The sequence below is a fragment of the Papaver somniferum genome, chromosome 6 (assembly GCF_003573695.1).
Source record: "Papaver somniferum cultivar HN1 chromosome 6, ASM357369v1, whole genome shotgun sequence".
In the NCBI taxonomy this organism is placed as follows: Eukaryota; Viridiplantae; Streptophyta; class Magnoliopsida; order Ranunculales; family Papaveraceae; genus Papaver; species Papaver somniferum.
This window is the reverse complement of record NC_039363.1, coordinates 118,806,522-118,828,084: the sequence shown is the minus strand read 5'-3', so window position 1 is coordinate 118,828,084 and position 21,563 is coordinate 118,806,522. Positions and strand designations below refer to the sequence as shown.

General features: G+C 37.9%; 1 protein-coding gene across 1 annotated transcript; it reads right to left on the bottom strand.

Annotated features, from left to right (window-relative positions):
* Positions 1-14,653: 14,653 nt before the first annotated feature.
* Positions 14,654-18,864, bottom strand: LOC113286097 (DNA polymerase alpha catalytic subunit-like). Its single transcript, XM_026534810.1, has 13 exons — positions 18,802-18,864; positions 18,588-18,685; positions 18,392-18,434; positions 18,147-18,254; positions 17,961-18,044; positions 17,618-17,744; positions 17,446-17,535; positions 17,282-17,358; positions 16,941-17,013; positions 16,616-16,669; positions 16,365-16,484; positions 16,199-16,273; positions 14,654-15,057 (listed from the first exon to the last, which is right to left on the bottom strand). The coding sequence occupies exons 6-13, from the start codon at positions 17,672-17,674 to the stop codon at positions 14,917-14,919; spliced, it is 687 nt and encodes a 228-aa protein (XP_026390595.1). The 5' UTR covers positions 17,675-17,744; positions 17,961-18,044; positions 18,147-18,254; positions 18,392-18,434; positions 18,588-18,685; positions 18,802-18,864; the 3' UTR covers positions 14,654-14,916.
* Between the last annotated feature and the right edge of the window lie 2,699 nt (positions 18,865-21,563).

Genomic DNA, 21,563 nt, shown 5'->3' with positions numbered 1-21,563 from the left:
ACATTGTCCTCAATGTTTCTAATGAAAGAGCAATACCAAACAGTAAAGTAACATGAGGAATTAGTAAAGAGAGAAGTCGAAAAGATAGTACCTGGGTGAAGAGAGAAATCAAAAACTAATATACAACATACAATCGCCTCGATGGTCAATCAAGTGTAAACATGGTCCTCCAGAGGGACCTCCTCAATATCACCTGTAGAAAAGGGCTCTAAAAAGGGTTTCAATCTCTGACCGTTAACCTTCGAAGAACTACTACCATCCGGTGTCTCGATCTCAACAGCTCCATGAGGAAAGACATTGCGAACAATAAAAGGACCCGTCCACCGAGAACGTAACTTCCCAAGGAAAAGATGCAAGCGGGTATCATACAGAAGGACTTTTTGACCTTTGGAGAAAATGACTTTCTTAAGATATTTCTATCATGCACAAGTTTCATTTTGTTCTTATACTCCTGAACACTATCGTAGGCATCTATACGAATCTCTTCCAACTCATTGAGCTGGAGTTTCCTATGGGCTCCTTCCTTGTCAAGTGAAAAATTTAGCTGCTTAACAGCCCCATAAGCTTTATGTTCTAACTCAACAGGTAATTGACATCCCTTGCCATACACAAGTAGATAAGGTGACATTCCAATGGGGGCCTTAAACGCAGTGCGGTAAGCCCATAAGGCATCAGTAAGCCTAGACGACCAGTCTTTCCGATTAGAATTAACTGTTTTCTCTAATATACGTTTAATCTCCCTATTGGAAACTTCTACCTGACCACTAGTGTGTGGATGATACGGGGTAGCTACCTTATGTGTAATACCATATTTCTTCATTAAAAGCCTAATAGGTTCATTACAAAAGTGCGACCCTCCATCACTAATTATAGCTCGCGGTGTACCAAAACGTGTAAGTATATTATTTTTCAAGAACTCAATCACAACCCTATGGTCATTGGTTTTACACGCATCCGCCTCAATCCACTTAGAGACATAGTCTACAGCGACAAGGATGTATAAGTTACCAAAAGAATTAGTAAACGGACCCATAAAGTCAATACCCCACACGTCAAAGACCTCCACAACTAAAATAGGGTTCAAGGGCATCATGTTCCTACGGGAAATGGTTCCTAATTTCTGGCAACGTTCACAAGTCACACAGTAACTGTGGGAGTCTTTAAACAACGAAGGCCAATAGAATCCACACTGCAATATCTTAGCAGCAGTTTTCTTAGCACTAAAGTGACCCCCACAAGCATGATCATGACAAAAGGAAATAATACTGGACTGGTCACTCTCAGGTATACATCTCCTAATAATCTGGTCTGGACAATACTTAAACAAATAAGGATCATCCCAAAAGAAGTGCTTAACCTCAGCTAAAAACCTAGAACGATCTTGTTTACCCCAATGTTGGGGCATTCGACCAGTAACAAGATAGTTCACTATATTCGCATACCAAGGTAATTGGGTAACAAAGAACAATTGTTCATCAGGAAAGCTATCCCTTATAGGAAGGGAATCATCAGGGGAACTAACAACTAGCCTAGACAAGTGGTCTGCTACAACATTTTCGGCACCCTTTTTGTCTCTAATGTCTGGAGAAAACTCTTGCAACAAAAGGATCCACCTAATCAATCTAGGTTTTGTATCCTTCTTAGACAAAAGATATTTCAAAGCAGCATGATCAGTATATATGATGATCTTAGAACCTAAGAGATAGGGTCTAAACTTGTCTAAGGCAAACACAATGGCTAACAGTTCCTTCTCGGTAGTGGTATAGTTCAACTGGGCATCATTCAGAGTTTTGCTAGCATAGTAAATCACATGAAGTAATTTGTTTTCTCGCTGACCTAGCACAACACCAATAGCATAATCTGAAGCATCACACATGATCTCAAAGGGTAGGTTCCAGTTGGGTGCCTGGACTATGGGGGCGGTAGTGAGTAAATTCTTAAGCTTCTCAAAAGCCTCTAAACAAGCATCATCAAAGACAAACTTAACATCTTTTGCAAGCAAATTGCAAAGAGGTCTAGAAATTAGGCTAAAATCCTTAATGAATCGACGATAAAAACCTGCATGCCCTAAGAATGACCTAATATCTCTTACGGTTTTTGGGACCTGTAAAGTCTTAATAAGGTCAACTTTGGCTTTATCTACCTCTATACCCTTAGAAGATACGATATGCCCTAAAACAATTCCTGAACGAACCATGAAGTGACATTTCTCCCAATTAAGCACTAAATTTTTTCCTTACACCTAGTCAACACTAGTGACAAATGATGCAAGCACTCATCGAAAGACGAACCAAACACTGAAAAATCATCCATAAAGACCTCTAAGAACCGTTCTACCATGTCAGAAAATATGCTCATCATGCAACGCTGAAAAGTCGCAGGGGCATTACAAAGCCCGAAAGGCATGCGTCTATACGCAAAGGTACCAAAGGGACAGGTAAAAGTGGTTTTCTCCTGGTCTTCTGGGGCAATAACGATCTGATTATATCCAGAGTAGCCATCTAAAAAAAAGTAGTGACTATGTCCAGCTAATCTCTCTAGCATCTGGTCGATGAAGGGAAGGGGAAAGTGGTCCTTCCTAGTGACCTTGTTCAATTTCCTATAGTCAATACAAACACGCCAACCCGTGGTCACTCGGGTCGGGATTAACTCATTGTTATCATTCTGGACTACAGTAATACCGGATTTCTTGGGTACAACCTGAACGGGGCTGACCCACTTACTGTCTGAAATGGGGTAGATAATGCCTGCATCTAACAACTTAAGGACCTCGTTTCGAACTACCTCTTTCATATTAGGGTTTAGTCGACGTTGCATCTCCCTAGAAGGTTTGGTATCACTCTCTAAATAGATCTGATGCATACAAACAGTGGGACTTATACCCTTAATGTCAGCTATGGTCCACCCTAAAGCTTCCTTGTTGTTTTGAAGGACGGTTACTAGCCTACTTTCCTGGTCACTATCCAAGACGGAAGAAATAATCACAGGTAAAGTCTCAGACGGGCCTAAAAACCATATTTCAGGGAATCTGGCAATGGTTTTAGGTCCAACTTAGGAGGCTCTTCTAACGAAGGAACTAGGGTAGACTTAGAAACTGGTAGTGGTTCGACTTTAGGTTTCCATCCATTACTAGTATCTAACAAAGGGGTTGAATCTAACAAAGCATTCACCTCATTAATCACATTATCATCATCAAAATCAATCCCAAAGTGAGCTAGGCATTTCTCTAATGGATCTTCTAACAAAGTGTTTGGTAATGACTCCTCGACTAATGTTCCTATCATGTTCACCTCTTCTATGTTCGAGTCATCTAGTTCAGAGGGTAGCTTACTAATATTAAAAATGTTCAGCTCAATAGTCATATTACCAAAAGACAATTTCATAATACCATTTCGACAGTTAATGATCGCATTGGATGTAGCTAAAAACGGGCGACCTAAAATTACCGGTATCTGGTTCTCTGGGTCAGGGACAGGTTGGGTATCTAGGATAACAAAATCCACTGGATAAATAAACTTGTCAACCTCTATGAGAACATCCTCGATCACACCACGAGGAATTTTAACGGACCTATCAGCTAACTGAAGTGTCATCTGGGTAGGTTTCATCTCACCAAGTCCTAGCTTAAGGTACACATGATATGGTAGTAAGTTCACACTAGCTCCTAAGTCAAGCAACGCTTTCTCAACACGGTATTTACCTATTGTGCAAGAAATGGTAGGGGACCCTGGGTCTTTATACTTAGGAGTAGTGGTATTCTGAATAATAGAACTCACCTGACTAGCTAGAAAGGCTTTCTTCTGGACATTAAGCTTTCGCTTTCGCGTACACATATCCTTGAGAAACTTGGCATAAGAGGGAATCTGCTTTGCATCTAGTAGTGGAAGGTTGATAGTTACCTGCTTAAAAACCTCCAATATATCATTAAAATTGGACTCCCTCTTAGTTGGAACTAGCAGCTGTGGGAATGGGGCTCTAGGGACAAAGCCGGGCTCAATATGACCCTCATTGGTTCTTTAGAGACTCTATCAGTCTCCTCAGTTTCTGGTTCAGAAGGGTGAACTACACATGTTCACTATCAGGCATGGAAACCTTGTTGTCTATCACTCTACCACTCCTAAGGGTTTTAATAGCATTCACATGATCAGATGGTCTTTCACCTATTTCATTAATTCCTCTAGGGTTGGGTTGAGTCTGACTAGGAAACTTACCTCTTTCTCTTAAAGACTCATTTATCTGACTAACCTGGGTTTTCAACTCGGAAATAGCCTGAGAGTTAGCCTGACCTATTCTCTTATTTTCTTCTAAACCTTGAGCAACAGATTGCTGAAACTGCACAGTGTTACGAGTTAACAAAGCAAGAGACTCTTCTAAACTCATAATCTTCTTATCCGAAGGGTTCTGAAACTGTGCCGGAGCTGAAGGATTCTTAGTATAGCCAAAACCTGGGGGAACCTGAGCATTACTAGACTGACCTTGATTCTGGCCCTTGGACCAAGAAAGGTTTGGATGGTTTCTCCAGCCAGGGTTATAGGTTTCTGAATATGGGTCAAACTTCTGTCGGTTATCAAACCTAGTGTTGTTATAAAGAGCATTGGCTTGCTCTTCAACAGCATGGCCTTCCCAAAAAGGCTCATTTCTTCCACTACTACCACTAGAATGACCTAATTCTAAGGCTTCTAACCTTTTGGCTATAGCTGCTATTTTGGCATCTGACTCATGAGATCCTTCTACCCTATTAACATTTCCTCTACTTAGAAGAATTGTTTTCTGGGGTTCCCTACTATTTTCCCATTGTTGGGTCTTATCGGCGATTTCATTCAAAAATGTCATCGCTTCATCAACAGTTTTATTCTCAAACCCACCTGTGCATAAGGACTCAACCATGGTTGTTGTTGAATAATCTAAACCCTCGTAGAGGATCTGAACTAACCTAACCTTCTCCAAACCATGATGAGGACATTGAGATATCAAGTCATTGAACCTTTCTAAGTACCTATATAAAGATTCTCCCTCTTGTTGGGCAAAAGTACATATTTGTGTCCTAATAGACGATGTTTTATGCCTTGGGAAAAACTTATGTATAAAGGCAGAAGTAAGTTGGTCATAGGTTTCAATTGACTCAGAGTCCAAACTATACACCAAGATTTGGCTTTATCTTTTAAGGAAAAGGGGAATAACCTAAGTTTCAACGCATCATCACTTAGGTTTTTAATTTTCAGAGTACTACAAACTTCCTCAAATTCCCTAACATGAAAATAGGGGTTCTCATTCTCCTTCCCTAAAAACATTGGGAGCATCTGTAAAGTCCCAGGTTTCAGTTCATAATTTGCCTCGGTTTCAGCTAACTTGATACAAGACGGACGAGAGGTCCTAGTTGGGTTTAGCAAAGCTTTCAAAGTTGCCATTTCTGGCACTACCAAAGGACTAGGAGTACTAGGGGTACTTTCCTCACGAAGAGACAGATTCTCAAAACTGAAGTTTCCAAAAACGGGGCTCTCAAAAGAAGAGTCTTCGAGCTCCCCACCTTCACAAGAAGAACTACTAGGTTTGTCACTAATCAAACGACCTAGAGTGTTTCTTTTCCAAGCCCGTTTAAAAACTTCGGGCATACACTAGAAAAACAAAATCAAAAAGAAAAGTCCTAAAAAGGAAGGGATGTTTTATGTAAACACAAACAAGGCTGACTCCACCAAAGCAAACCTACTGATTTCTAGCAAACAAAAAGCATGATGTCTCCACTCAGATTGTTTCTAGACCAACTCCTAATCCTTCGAACGGGAATTCGTTACAATTTAAGCAAACCCCTCTGGAATCAATCCGAGTTATAGTAAGTTGAATAGAGGCGAGGGAAGCTCGGTGGAGCTTTGATACCCAAGGCCTCACCGATATTACAAGGCGGCGCAGTCACGCATTCAGTTTACAGATTCCGTCAAGAACTTCGAAGTATGCTTAAAAGAGTAACCAATATTTTTCGAATGACTTTCCTGTTAAGCTCGTTACCCTATCGGTCTCGTTCTAGTCAAAATTTTAGGCTTAGGTTCGCGTTTGGTGTCATTTTCCTAAGGCGGGCAAGAAGAGAACGGTGATGAAATCCGAACCCTTATCTTGTATGGCCATTCCTTGCCCTTTACTAGGAAATTAAAGCAGCCGTTTTCAAGTCCTCAACATATATGCATACGAAGGAAGACAGTAACTCGCTGACAAGGGATTCGCGAGTGTTTCGACAAACTTACCTCCCGTACCAGACGGGGGATGAACCTTTGTAGTCGACTCGGGCCACGACTCCTATGTCATGTACGAACCCGAGGGGCCGAGGTGATATCATAATCACCGTCCTTCTCTGCAAACAGTTTATATTTAAACTACCCTTCCGTAGGTTTTAAAAATAATGTCCCAAAATTTAAAGTCCAAAGTCCAAAAATATAAAGTGCAAAAGAAAAAGAAAGTCTAAAAAAAATAAAATCTACAAAAATAAAAAGGTCTCTTTTTTTTTCCTCTCTTTTTTTATAAAATAAAAAACAATCTTCTTCTTACGCTCCTTTCGCTTTGTCTTTCACTCGAAGTCTTTAAGTATTCACCAAAAGCTTTGGCAAAATTTTCTTTCGCTCAAAATTCCGAATTCTGTAAGAAAAAGACAAAAACCCAAAAACGTAAAGAAGAACAGATAAAATAAAAACCTAAAAAAAAATCTAAAAACTCTAGCCTAAAGACAAGTCCGCGTCGGCGGCGCCAAAAATTTGATGTTATTTTAAAGTTGTTGTAGTAATAAGATTCGTTTAAGACTTGTGAAAGCAGATTTTAACTTAACTTTAAATAACAAAAATAGGAAACTTAAATAAAAGTGATATGAAAAATATGGAGAAGACTGGGCTATGGATTCCACTAATTACCAATATCAAAGTGATTTATATTCCCTAATTATAATTATGCAAATCCTTCATTCAAATTGATTCTTAATATTGCAAAAGTTGATTTTTTTAGAAATAACAATTGTAAATCCAAAGTATGGGACATCAAAACCCTAGGCTATCATACTCCATCAATTGAAATGACAATTGTTTAACAAAAACCATTTTATCTATTTATTTATCAAGGAAAATAATCATATAATAATTGCATAAATTAAATAAAATAGAGATTACCACATTTCATTGGAAAAATAGCTTCCTCCGTCGCCCCAGAGGATGGGTTTAGCTCATCATTGTGTAAACTTGCTCAAAATATTGATTCGTGCTCAAAATTTGTTTACAAAGATGAAATGGAGAGAAAATAATGAAAATCGGGTGTTTGCAACGTTTATAATTGTTGCAAAACACTGTTACAAAGAACGATAAAAAAGAACTGATGTTGTTGTATCTCTGCGACCCTCGTGTGGCTGTCGTTGTCACTGTTGACAAACGACTGCCTCTGGTGGTCTTTTGTTCTTCGTGTTCTTGGTGCAGCAGCAGAAACAGAGTTCTGAAAACTCTTGATTCACGCCTCATGAGCTCTCCTCTCGACCCCAAACTCTCTGTCCTTCTCTTTCTGCAACACCAAAACCCTTTATATATCCAGTAACACCAAGAAATCTCGCTATAACTCAAGATAATTCTTTCTTAACTCGGCCTTGATGAAAAATATTCTGGGAATATTTTTTTCCCTGATTTAGCTTCTCACGATGTTTCCCCACGCCAAATTACTCTCAACGCATCCAGTCATTGTCCAAAAGTGTTCCAACATGCAGCAGCCACACGAAAATCTCTTGGTCACTCAATCAGGACTCGGAATGGAAAACCAACCTGTGATGCTCTGATTTCATATCTTGGGTTATCTAGCCAAATTTGATCGAAACAAACACACATACCAGCTCTGTTAGGACATATCACAACTACCCATGAAGTTTCAGCAATTGAATCACACAAAAACTCCTCCAAACATTCGATCGAAATTCTGCCAGTGAAGTGAATATTATTCCCGCCATTTTTATTTTTGAAATGTTGAAGATAGAGTGCCCCTATCCTTTTCTGGGGTGCGAATAGAAGATGGGTGCTGAGGGCAAATTTTGGTGCTGAGGATGAATTTGGGCTACGCATAACCTTGGGTGTCCCTTAGCCAAATCTGGGGTCATTATAGCAAATGTCCTCTAGGGGTCCAAATAGCACTTTTTGAGCAATTTTTTCCTCACAAGTGTATTTCTCCAAAAACACCTACACAAACATAAAAACACCATAATAAGTACAAAATCAAGCACTAGCAATAGAGACACTGAGAATAATTCAGACACAAAAATGTGTCTATCACTAGGTACCATGGTCGGGAATGGTTCCTGGTTACGTGCCATGGCCTTGGCCTAAGCTGTCAAGGCAGAAAATGACGCATGGTTAGGTGTCATGACCGGTAACGGAGCCTAGATACGTGCCATGGACTTGTCCTAAGCTGCCAAAGCCGAAAATGATGCACGGCTACGTTCCATGGCCGGGAATGGCGACCCGCTAGGTGCTACGGCCTTGGTCTAAGCTTTCAAGGCCAAAAATAAAGCATGACTATGTTCCATGGCCAGGATTGGCACCCAACTACGTGTCATGGCCTTGGACTAAGATTCCAAGGCCGGAAATGACGCACGACTATGTGCCATGGCCGGGCATGGCGCCTGGCTAGGTGCTACGACCTTGGCCTAAGCTTCCAAGGACGAAAATGACGCATGGCTAGGTTCCATGGCCGGGAATGGCACCCGGCTACGTGTCATGGCCTTGGCCTAAGCTGCCACGTCCAAAAATGACGCACGGCTACATGTCATGGCATATGTTGTGGCGCAATGGTGGACATGACACATGCCATATTTTGCCTGATTGTGCTTGGCTATGCTATGAATTTGACCGACTTCTTTGGGATAATTCCAGCTAAGCCTATTAATCCATTCTTGTCTTAGATGAAGCATTATGAGTTATAACAACTATATTGTGGCATTGGCTATATCTAGCCAAGATGTTATCGGGTATGCATTATATGTTATGGGATTGGCTATGCTTAGACAGTGTGCCGCAATTATTAGGCCATCGATCGTGATTTGATCATCATATGGCTATGAGCTAGGGTTTGAATTCATGGCAGTATGCCAAACCTATATTTAAAGTATAATGTTATTCTAATACCAATTTGAATATGATAGTGCCGCTATAGCATGTCCAAGGAACTCGGTCGTGGGAGTTTGCAACTTGAGACAATACTTTATATGGTTATGTATTAATATAACATTTTTAGTAGCATATATATATATATATATATTTTGTATCGAAAGACCATCTGAAGGGTAGTTGTCACCAGTATCAGTGGCAACCCGAGGACAATATTGCTCTATACTAGCGGTCAATTCGTCTAGGATCTTGTCCAACCAATATGATAGAGTGCCAAAAATGAAATAATCTGCTCATATATATATATATATATATATATATATATATATAAATATATGTGTGTGTGTGTGTGTATGTGTATGTGTGTGTGTGTGTATTGATAAGCATGTATATGCTACATTTTATACCCATATTTATATTAGCTATGATACAATATTTCAGTTACTAATACTATTTTAGTGCTTTTGCAGAAAGTACAAGTGAATTCGATCATCCAGAGAATAAACAGTAAAATGTGAGACTTAATGGTGTTTGCGACGAAAATGGAAAAATGTGGTTGGCCTGGTACTTCCATATATCAGCAACCACAATGATGAAATGTGGTTTTCCTGGTATTTCCATGTATCAGCAGCCGGGTTGGCCTGGTATTTCCATGTATCAGCAATCACAATTATAAAATGGGGTTGGCCTGGTATTTCCATATATCAGCAACCACAATGATAAAATGAGGTTGGCCTGGTATTTCCATATATCAGCACCCACAATGAAAAAATGACAAAATGTAGCTGTCCTGGTATCTCCATTTATATCAGCAGCATAAAATTGTTTCATAGGCGAGGCACAACGCAGCAAATGAATTGAAATCAAAGTGGGGTTGGCACAAGCAAACTGAAAATGGGAGTATTTTATCTTTCTTACTTTATTACAAATATATTCCAGCGGGAAAGATAATTTATTTGCCATGTGAAGAATTAATTGAGGAATATTTACACGTGAGATTATTTTGGAAATAAAGTAACTCTTTCTTCATTTGAGAGATTTTGGAAATAAGGAGAGATTATTATTTCATTGGAAGAACGAGGTGGCAATACTATTTGGGGAAAGATACTGATGAGGTCATCAACTTGTATGCAAGATATTTTCATAGAATAATTTATTTTGATTCTTTGATTAATGAAATAAAAGAAATGGAAGGTTATAAAAAGGGGTGTCGACTATTTGAGAGAAGAGCCCGGCCACAGGGCCGTAAAGAGAGAAGGGTTTTGAAGTTTTGTTTTCGATTCTTCATTTTTCATTAGCTATAGTTTGATTTTAATATGTTTATGGTTTTTGATAAAGCCATGTCTATCTAGAGTCATGTTAGGGTTTAGGTAGAAACCAATTTAATTGTGTAGACTCTACATTTATATGCTCAATAATGATTTGAATGACTAGTAGTTTTTCTTCATATGGCTTCGTATTTTATTGTTCATGTGATTTTCTTGATTATTTATGCTTTTCAATTGATATGGAGTGCTTTGGTTAAGTTCTTTGACGTGATATGCTTTAGGATTGATAGGTAATGCTTTAGAATCACTACCCATGAAGCGAAGAAAATTACAGCGGAGAAACAATATTTGAAAATGCATTGAATATATTTTTAATGACTAGTAGAATTTGCATAATTAATTGGTGAAAACCGAAGATCCTAATAAACCCGCTCTCATTTTGTTTACTGTTAGAATTATTATTATTTCATTTTGTTCCAAATTTCTGAAAATCGTTCAAACATCATCTTGTCGACTAGTTAGTTTTGATATTAATTAGTAGTAGTATTTCACATTCCTCGTGGGAACGACCTGTACTTGCCATTGTTCTGCTAGTTAGCCACTGTGCACTTGCAATATTTTATTGTAGGTTTCCCAACCTACCATGTATGTTATGTGATGGTTAAACCGGAGGTTGGATATGCATTACTGATTCTCTTGCGGAATATAAGTTTATTGAGGATAAAAATATTGCTGATGCATTTCTTTCTATTCTCATCTTTTTAGAAGTCATTTGGAGGATGGTGGTAATGATGATTTCTTTGGTTTGAGTCTTGAGGCTTGTGTCAATCAAGATGATGTAGCTGACCTTATTAAGCATGTTACCAGAGAGGAAGTAGTAACTGCTTTCTATTGGTTCTAGCAAATCCCCAGTTAGAGATGGGTTTTCTAGCCATTTTTTTCAAAAGTAGTTGGACTGTTGTGGGTGATGATTTAGTTGTTGTTGTGCAGAATTTTTTCTCTAAATCTAAAATCTTAAAAGAAGTAAACAACACTTTTATCAATATATTCCTAAGAGCAAAAATCCTTTAGTTGTTTCATATTATAGGCCTATATCTTGTTGTAATGTTACTTATAAGTGCATTACCAAGATTTTATCTCTTAGAAGGAAGAGGATTTTGGGTGGTCTTATTAGATAGAATCAATCTGCTTTTACTTCAGGAAGGTCAATACAGGACAATATTATGGTTGCACATGAGCTGGTAAGGAATTATCATAGATCAAATAGCTCTGCCAGATGTGCTCTAAAGATTGACTTGAGAAAAGTCTCGTGATACAGTTAAATTGAGTGCTATGTTTATGTTTTGAAGCAATTGGGTTTCCCAGATCAGTTTATTGAATGGATTTATCTTTGCATTACTTCAGCAAAAAAAATTGTTATAGTGAATGGTTTCCCTTATGGTTTTTTCGGGGAAATGATGGGACTTAGACAAGGTTGCCCTATTTCACCTTATACGTTTGTGTTAGCAATGGAAATTTTAAGTGCCACTCTTCTTAGACAAGGTTGCCCTCATCCCAGGTGCAAGATCACAAATTTCTCACACATTTGTTTTGCTGATGATGTCATGATATTCTTTAAAGGTACTACTTTTGTAGCTTTTAGTCTTAAGATTTCCTTGGATGAATTCATTTCTCGCACTGGTCTTGAAATGAACAATAAAAAACTTCTCTTTTCCATTCTTCTGTAGACGCTGACTCTCTTCAACAGATTCTTCTAATTATAGATTGTGTTGTAGGAGAATTGTCAGTTACGAATCTTGGTATTCCTTTATTGTCTACAAGACTGTCTTACAGGGATTGTTTACCTCTTCTTGAAAGAGTGGATGATAGAATAAAATCTTAGAAATCTATTTTCCTTGCTTATCCAGGACGATCTTTACTTATAAAATTTGTCTTAAGTGGTATGCTTTATTTTTGGTTTTCTTGTTTTATACTTCCTAAAAGAGTGATAAAGGATTTAATTCTAAATTAAAAAGGTTTTTGTGGGTTGGTCCTGGTCTAAAAAAAAGTTATAATCTCATTAGCTGGACTCACATTTTCCATAATTATGAGGAATGCGGGTTGAGTGTTAGGAATCTGGAGTATACAAATGTGGATGCCAACCTTAGACATATCTGGGATCTTATTTCTGGGAATGAGACTATATGGACTTCTTGGGTAAAAAGCAATCTTATCAAGAATCATGACTTCTGGACTATGCATGTTCCTCAGGATTCTTCTTGGTGTTGGAGAAGAATTTTAGAGCTAAACAACATATTGGTGTTATGCTAGGGGATGGGACCACTACTAGCTTCTTATATGAGAACTGACACCTTAAAGGAAGATTAGTGGACTGGATTGATTCAACTACTCTAGAGACTATTGGTGCTTCTCATGATACTAAAGTAGCTGATTTCATTTCTGCTGAGAGCTGAGATTTTCCTTCTTTCATGGAAGAAAGTGTCCAAGATGTGGTGGCTCAAATCATTGTTGCAGAGTTTAATGTTCATGAGAGTGATCACGTTTTTTGGAAATCTAACATTACAGGTCAGTTCTCTGTGAAATTCTTGCCATTTTTGATCATTTTCCTTCTCCTTACTGTAAGCATCCTGTGTGGTTTCGAAAACATATTCCTAGACATTCATTTATTTCTTGGCTTGCCTTCTATAAAAGATTAAAAACAAGAAGTAAACTTCTGAAATGGGGTGTTATTTCTGATGCTGCTTGTGTTCTATGTGGAAGAGAGGAAGAGACTGAGAATCATCTATTTCATGATTGTATGTTTTCCTCTGGTATATGGAGTGAATTACTTCTAAAACTAGGTTTTGTTAGAGTTTTAGCAAACACTTGGGATGAGGAAATTAGCTGGTGCTCTCAAAATTTTACAGGTCAGGATTGTGTATCCGTTATCAAAAGACTTTCTCTTAATAGTTTCATTTATCATATTTGGAGAGAACGAAATACTAGAATATTTAGAACTCTTCATAATTCTAGGGATCAAGTGAGTTTGCTTATTGTTCAAGAGGTTTGGTATAAAATGTCTACTTCCTTGTGTAAGGAGGAGGATAATATGATTGTCAGATGGTCTATGAGCAGATGGAGGGTTGATTGCCTTTTTGTGCAGCATGATGTAATTGATTGCACTTGGCTTGCTGCTCCAACTGATGAAGTAATGATAAATACTGACGGTTCAAAGTCTGATGAGGCTGGTAGTTTTGGAGCTATCATTCGAGACCATACTGCTGAGGTTTTAAGTGCAACTGGTGGTGAGAGTCCCTCTATTTTAGCGCTGGCACATGAATTACAGGGTGTGGAATTGGGTTTAAAAATGTCTCTTAAGATCTGTCAGTTGAAGGTCCATATTGCCACTGACTCTATGGTTGTTTATAACTTGCTAACTAACCCTGAGCCACCATGTAATGTATTACAAATTTGGAGACGAGTTAGAGAGTTGCGCTAGCGGGCATTCGTATTTCATAGTCAGAGGTGAAATTCTTGGATTTATGAAAGACGAACAACTGAGAAAGCATTTGCCAAGGATGTTTTCATTAATCACAAACGAAAGCTGGGGGCTCGAAGACGATCAGACACCGCCCTAGTCTCAACCATAAACGATGTCGACCAGGGATCAGCGGATGTTGCTTTTAGGACTCTGCCGGCACCTTATGAGAAATCAAAGTTTTTGGGTTCCAGGGGTCGCAAGGCTGAAACTTAAAGGAATTGACGGAAGGGCACCACCAGGCATGTGCATGGCACTTTAACGGTCGTGAATACGTAAACCCAACTAGAGTGGTGTGTCGACTCCCTGTTACGTAACCATTGCGGCACGGAATGTGTCAAAATCTATACATGTTTTGCGGGTTGCCTAGGCTTCGCGCGACGGCGGAAAACTTAGCTACATTTTTGGGAGTTAACATTGTATCCTGCCCTACCTCGACTTGCTCGAGACTACAGGGCTCTGGTTTCTGGTTAGAGAGTTTTCCAAGAGATTTGTATCTTGGAAAGTTACTTATTGCTATAGAGAGATAAATAGAGCTGTTGATTTCCTAGCTGGGTTGTATCCTGGAGGTACTTGGGTGGAGCTTCGTCAAGAGGATTTTTCTCCTGATTTTAGAGAAATTCTAGCAACTGATAAGGCTCAACAAGTCTATCATAGAAGAAGAAGAAGAAGAAGGTGATTTCACACCCTATGAAAGCTATCTTGTGAAGTTAATGATTAACAAAAATGTTTCCCATCTACTGATCCTCTTTGGTAACACAGTTTCTCCTTTAGGTATACATCCCCCAATGGTACTACCTACTTTTCATAACAAACACCTAACTCAACCCCTTGTTTTCAACAGGTCCTTCTTGTGGAATTATGTATAAATTACACACTTCCACATTTCTTAAATGAAAATGGTCAAGGTTTTCCATCAAAATATATAGCGAAGGCTGAAAGCCGATATTCAATTACATAATGCCGTTAGGCACTGGTTAGATCCTAGTGTGTATAATTGAACTTAATGCTGTTACTATATGCAAAGAGACTCTATCTGAACCCACCCATATGCGCACCGGTTGCGGAGTTTCTGTACACTTGACGCGGCCAAATCAACCATTGGTTGAATTCTCGCAAGTTCTTTCTGCAAAGGTATTCGGACCTCCAGCTCCAACTGCAATGCAATCATAAAAACGTAAGAAACAACTAATTTGACATAAGATAATTTACAATGGAGACCTCAGCTTATCCAGTTACCCATGGTCTTCGGGCACCAATTTATCTAATTTACTATTGCACCAATTACAGTGCATACCGAAGATTTGTGATGGTTACACATCACACCAAAATTTGCATACAGAAATTCATTGTTCTCCTTACTAAAGAGAAAATATGGGACCCTTAAAAACCTAGTATATGACTACAGATGTTGATCCTTAGAGCTAGCACTATGGAGGGTTCATCCCCTCCCTATCCCTCTCTATCCCGCAAAAATTCAAATTCTCATGTGCTATGGTCTCCCAAATCCCTACTCATGTAGGGATATTCACCCCTTTTCCTACATGGAGGATTACATCTGATCCCGCTTATAGGAAAACCACACGGCTACTGAGTAGCCGTATTTTTTTACGTTTTACGGATACTCAGTAGCCGTATTACCGTTTACACGGCTACTCAGTAACCGTTTCAGAAAAAATATTTGCTGGACCTTTTCTCGTTTACACCCCTCTCACACCCGATCATAACCATCCATCATTAATAACGGCTCTATTTTTTCCACCATCGGATCCCAACGGTCATTTTTTCAAAATGCTCTATAAATATCACTCTAATTCTCTACTCAAACCACACCAAATCAATTTCTTCTTCCTACATCAATTGATTTCTTATTTCTCTTCTTTTTACTATACCTCTTTGATTTTTATATTTATCTTTTACTACTCAATTCTTTATATTTTAGTTTCATTCAAAATGGTTAATAATTTTGTCAACAGGAAGAGATTGATCTTACTACTGCATTTATTTACGTGAGTATGAATGAAATTGTGGGTTCGGGACAAAAGACCGTTATGTTTTGGATACGTCTTCACCAAGCCTATGAAACGGCTACTCAGTAGCCGTATTGGTCAAGTCAACGAGTTGACTCATACGGCTACTGAGTAGCCGTATGGTGTAGGGAAGGGATGAGAAGCCACCATAGCGAGATTGGCTTCCTTGTGCCATCCCTTCCCCACATATGATGGATAGAGAAGGGATAGAGTGCACCATAGTGCTAGCTCTTAAGCCAACATAAAATAGACCCGAAAAATCCTAACCTTTTCGACGAACCGTACAGCATCCAATATGTGGCAGAAATATGCAAACTGCCTGTGCAGATCTGCTTCAGTGTACTGCAATTATAGGATTAGCTAAAGTGTATCAACAAGATATCCACAACAAAAAGAACAGTATGGAGAATGAAGAGGTTGGAGTGAGGAGGACCTTTCTCACGATGTGCCCATCAGACTGAGGGTAGTTTGGACAAATTATTCCTCCCGTAGAGTCACCAATCACTCGCAGATTAAGGCTTCGAGTGGTATAATTGCATGTTTCGTCATCACACTGAGAAGAAATTAAAGTAAAACAATCAGAAGAACGAGAGACATTACATAGAAGAATTGTGTTGGTAGATCGAACTCTCAGAATTTACTAATAGTCTAATATGAATGCACAGGGATGTAGCAATGAAATACCGTCATCACACCCTTGTAATACGTGGAAATGAATTTCTTTGCCTGGGTTTTAACCTGATTAAGAATGCCAATTCGAGTTGTTAGAACTACCAGAGTCAGAATCTTATACAAGTAAGTGGCTCAAAAGTTTAGCTTAACATTTAATTGCATTTCAAACATACAAGGGAAAAGAGAAATATCTTAAAAGGGATGTTGGTTATGCAGGCTGAGGAGTTATTTGGTAGGTGTATATCGGCCATATGAGGAATCTATTCAAAATACTGCGCACCGAAACATCATTGGCATAAAAAAGATTTTAAGGAACAGTTTGGTTTCAGCAATTTACCTGGTTAGCTATCATGGCACAAGTCATTCTACCTCTAACTTTACCCTCCTCTTGGCATTTAGAGCAACACAATCTGCACCAAAAATTATGAGATTTTTTCTCTACTTTTGACTCTACTGGATTTCCAGTGCTTGATAACATCAAAGCCTAACTGGAGACGAAGGGACACTCAAAAGTACGAGAGCAACTGGGACATGAAAACCTCAAAGGCTCGCAGCCGCTATATCTGCAATTGTATCTCATCAGGGCAAACAAACCAAAAGCTTCTTCCAACATTATAGTCTAGTACATGTCACATAAGAGCGTAGCTGCATATACAGTATTCGATGAGAAAAGTTTACCTATCATCAGTATCCATTGCAGATAAGAGTGAGGGAGATGAACCGCTAATTGTTACTTCACTAGTTTTGGGTTGAAACTAAGAGACCAGTTTAACATAGTCAGTAACACCTAAAGTGAACATGGAAATTGAAGTTAATTTGGTCTGATGACAGGTGTTACTAACCTTGGATAGGTCAAGACCCAGGCAATTAACCAAATGTGCTGGATTTGTGCCTTGAATAGGAGCACATAAACGGGACACTAGAGGATGTATCTGCGAACAAAGAACTGGATACTTGAAAACGGACCAGCGCTGTGCGCAAAAATCAGCAACAAATAGAATGAATTTTTCATACCTGCTGAGCCAAGTAATAGTCGATATCTATCATCCACGTGCGGTTACTCCTTTTCATCTCATCGGGATGCCTAGCTCGGTCAGCAATTCCAGCGGAAGAACCGGAACTGGTGGTCCCCTTTTATGTCCTATATGGAAAAAAAATTAGCCATTTCACAGAATTTATCATACCATACACCTAAGTATGTATTTATCATATTGTAACTATTAGTTGAAACCCATGCCATAGTATTTCCAGGCAGAATTTACCCGTTTTAGGAAAGGTGGAAATGCACAAATAGTTTAAGCTGTTTATTATACTTTGACTGCAGCAGAGAAGGAAAACTATGCAAGAATGACAATACCTGCTTGCAGCAAATAATATAAGGAATTGTATCGCTAGCAGAGAACCCAGACGAATAGCCAGCTTCCCTTAACCTTAAAGCAACCTGAAAAATTGGTACCAAGCAAAATAAATTGAGGAACTATATTATGAACAAGATCAGGAAATCAAATACACACATGTTAGAAAGGTTGTCCCTTATTCTCACTTGTACATGCGGCCGATTTTTGGCATCAGGGTAAGCTTCAAGTGGTTTTGTCAACGTCTTCATGATGACATATTTCTCAAGAGCGACTTCCCCCTTCCTCATTTCCTTCTGTACCAGTACAATTTAGACATCTCTTAGATCTTTTATGTTATTCACGAATAAATTTAGTAGTTGACAATGACCCCATTCAAAGGAAATAAGTAGACAGTTCCCTATTTAATTTCCAATGGTATCATGGTTCGTACCTTCATGAGGGAGTTATGAATTGACATAACATCTTCACCTGATCTGGAAGAATGAACGCGGTAAAGAAATTACATTTATGGGGGGAATGCATCGAAGAGAGGGCCTTTCAGGAAAGTGGATACAGGTGATGCATGGCTGTCATGAGCCCTGCTAATGAACTAAAATGAACAGAAAAAGTATATAGTGTGGTAGTACCCTCCAGACAATATTTGGCTAAGACAGAAATCACCAACTTCTTTAGATAGCAAACTCCAGTCCCGACGAACCATTTCAAGACCTTTACATTCAATCACCTGGTGAATACATACAACTGCACGAGTTAAAGAAGCAAGCGCGGAAACAGGGAACAAAGGCTCTTGCCACTTTGAACCATTTCCAGAGAAAGAACTGAGCAGGTGTCAAATTCGACCTCATACTGTTTCCCATCCTTAAACTGCACTTTGACAGCCGCATATTTCTTTTTCTTGAGAAGTTTTCTCATATAATAACCAGTTGCTTTTCGTGATAGTTGTAATTTTCGCTTGCATTAATCAGTTGTGTTAATCGTTGTTTTGTGATAATTGCGATTGTCATCAACTCCTCTTACGAGAACCCCTAAAAACAATAATAAAGCAAAAAAATTATGTACAAAAAGAATAATTAAATCAAATAGTACCTGGTTTTTGTTAATTGTTACAAATATGATAGTTGCTTGTTTGCTAAAAAAATTACCATCATTTTTTATACTCCTATAAGTGAGATTGATGCAGTAATTATCAGTTGTTAATGAAAAATATGCAACAAGAAAAAATCTATCTTATCAGTGGAAACAATATTTAATAGAGATTCATTAATGATGGTTTTAATGTGTTTAAAGTAAAGAAAGTAAGAAGGAAAGACTAACCACATAGGACTAAAAACTATACTCCCTCCATTTTTAAAAAACAGGCTTGTTTGGTTTGCATAAGGATTAAGAGAACTAATCATCGTTGCCATTTTTTCCATAGTTTTTCCTATTTTATCCATGACCTCGTTGATTTGATATTAGAGAGAAAATGGAGAGAGAAGTGGTCCCTCTTCGTATTAGGAGAAAAAAAGGAAAAAAAAAGTGATCCCTAAATGGGTAAATTAGTAAACTAATAATATTTGACTTTCCAAAATAAGGAAACAAGCATATTTTTTTGAAACATCCAAATAATAAAACAAGCCTATTTTTTTTGAAATGGAAGGAGTGGTAACTAATTAATTGGTTGAAAATCATGTTCTTGTCTCTTGCTTAATTGGTTGAAAATCTGTTGGGGCAGCTGGTACAACAGTGCGTGAACTGTAAGGCTTGTTCACGAGTAAAGGTGCAACGGTTCGTGAACCGGGTTCGCCAATCGTAGAAGACTACAAAACTTAATTGCCATGTTTTGTGAACCGGGTTTGCCAACTGCTAGCGAAAAATATCAACTATAAGAATTCAATTCACAATGGTTCGTGAACTATTCCCAACTGAACTCACGGTTTTCGAACTGGTTCACCAACATTCTATGTATATTGAAAATCAGATATTTATGGTTTGCGAACTGGTTAGCCAACCTACCCTGAGCACAAATATTAGTAGTTTCTGAATTTCTCTCTTATGATGTTTGAAACATTCTGAAATGATAAAATCTTTTGCATTGGCAATTTTCAATTGATCCACAAATTAATTCACAAACAATAAATTTCTTAGAACTAATATTGTTATGGATCGTTGAACATCTTTGCTAAAATCATATTTTGATATTTTTAACAAGACAAGCTTGACTTGAAACTTATTCTTTGTAAATCTACTATAAGTCATACGACATCGTCTAAACAGATAGAATGGTAATATAATGAGTAAAATAGAATGGTTCAGTCTTCACTTACCTGATACAAAAGTTCTCCAAATGTCTTCGTCGATCTTCAATCTTCAAGGATGATGTCTAATATTCAACTACTAAATTCTAACCTAGTTCGAGACTTGACTTAGTAGACTAGAAATCAAGATATAGTTTTGATCATCTAAAATTGACAACAATCTTGAGATAGCAAAACTTGTGGGTTCAACTGAGCATTTATCTAACAATCTCCCCCTTTTGTCAATTTTAGTGACAAAACTACACAATACACATGGATTCAATATAAATAAACTTTTCTGCTCAATCCACTATACTTGATTCCATAGGTTATTCAACACGTGTCTTGAATTCTTCATACTTCAAGTTCTTTTATGGTTATTGCATGTGTTCGTTTAACACCTTTGTTGTTGAAGATCCGTAGCGATAAAAACTTATGAGAATACTCAAAAAGAGCTTTGCTAAAATGAGGTAATCACATTCTACTTATTGGTTGTTATACAGAAACATAATATTGTTACCTTCCTCAAAGTTCAATTGCACCACAACTTCGAAAAAAATACTACGGTAATATGTTTTCCCCCTTAGTCAATACATACTACTTTCGTAAAATAGGTAAAACCTATAGACCATAATCTGCTCCCCCTTACATGATGCTCCGAGAATCCATATGTAACGTAGTAAGATACTACTTAATAATGCTCCCCCTTACAAGTTCAAAAGAACTCTCCCTCATTTGATGTCATTCCTGAAAGAACAACATGAGTGACCTTAACTCTAATCACAAGAGAAGGAATTTCCTTGTACATACAAATTTACTCGCCAGTTACAAACAGAGTAAATAAATATCCCAATATTTTCTTTCTTCTTGCCGGTTACGACTCAAAGAATTTAAAAATAACGATCTCAATGTTAGAGGCACTAAGATACAAGATTTTAGAAAAATAATCATCGACAAAAACTATTCTCTACGTCAGTTACGAAAAAGAAAACAATTATAAGAATTAAGTAAGTAGAGATTGAAATTTACCCCAAGAAGACCCTAATGGTTAATTTAATCGGAAACTCAACATAAGAAAACTTACGGAGTCATACAGTATTTTCACATAGAAGTGGATCAAGGAAAGATCAATATTGTTGAATATTAAAAGTTCATTCTATCTTTTATCAATATTTGCATAAAAACATAATAGACTTAACTTTTGAGCATATGAGATAATCATAGTTCACGGACGTAAACCAATAGGATTAATACTGCAAAATCATCTTCCAAATAACTTAAAAATTAAATAAATAAATCTAAAACATTGCAAGATGAAAATCGTTG

What these genes read in the sequence shown, in the direction of transcription:
- LOC113286097 (XM_026534810.1), bottom strand. Translation starts at nt 17,674, where the DNA reads ATGAAAAGGAGTAACCGCACGTGGATGATAGATATCGACTATTACTTG. An exon ending in TGGGTCTTGACCTATCCAAG is followed by an intron (nt 17,359 to 17,445) that starts GTTAGTAACACC and finishes CTGGTCTCTTAG; the next exon opens with TTTCAACCCAAAACTAGTGA. An exon ending in GCAATGGATACTGATGATAG is followed by an intron (nt 17,014 to 17,281) that starts GTAAACTTTTCT and finishes TTTTTGGTGCAG; the next exon opens with ATTGTGTTGCTCTAAATGCC.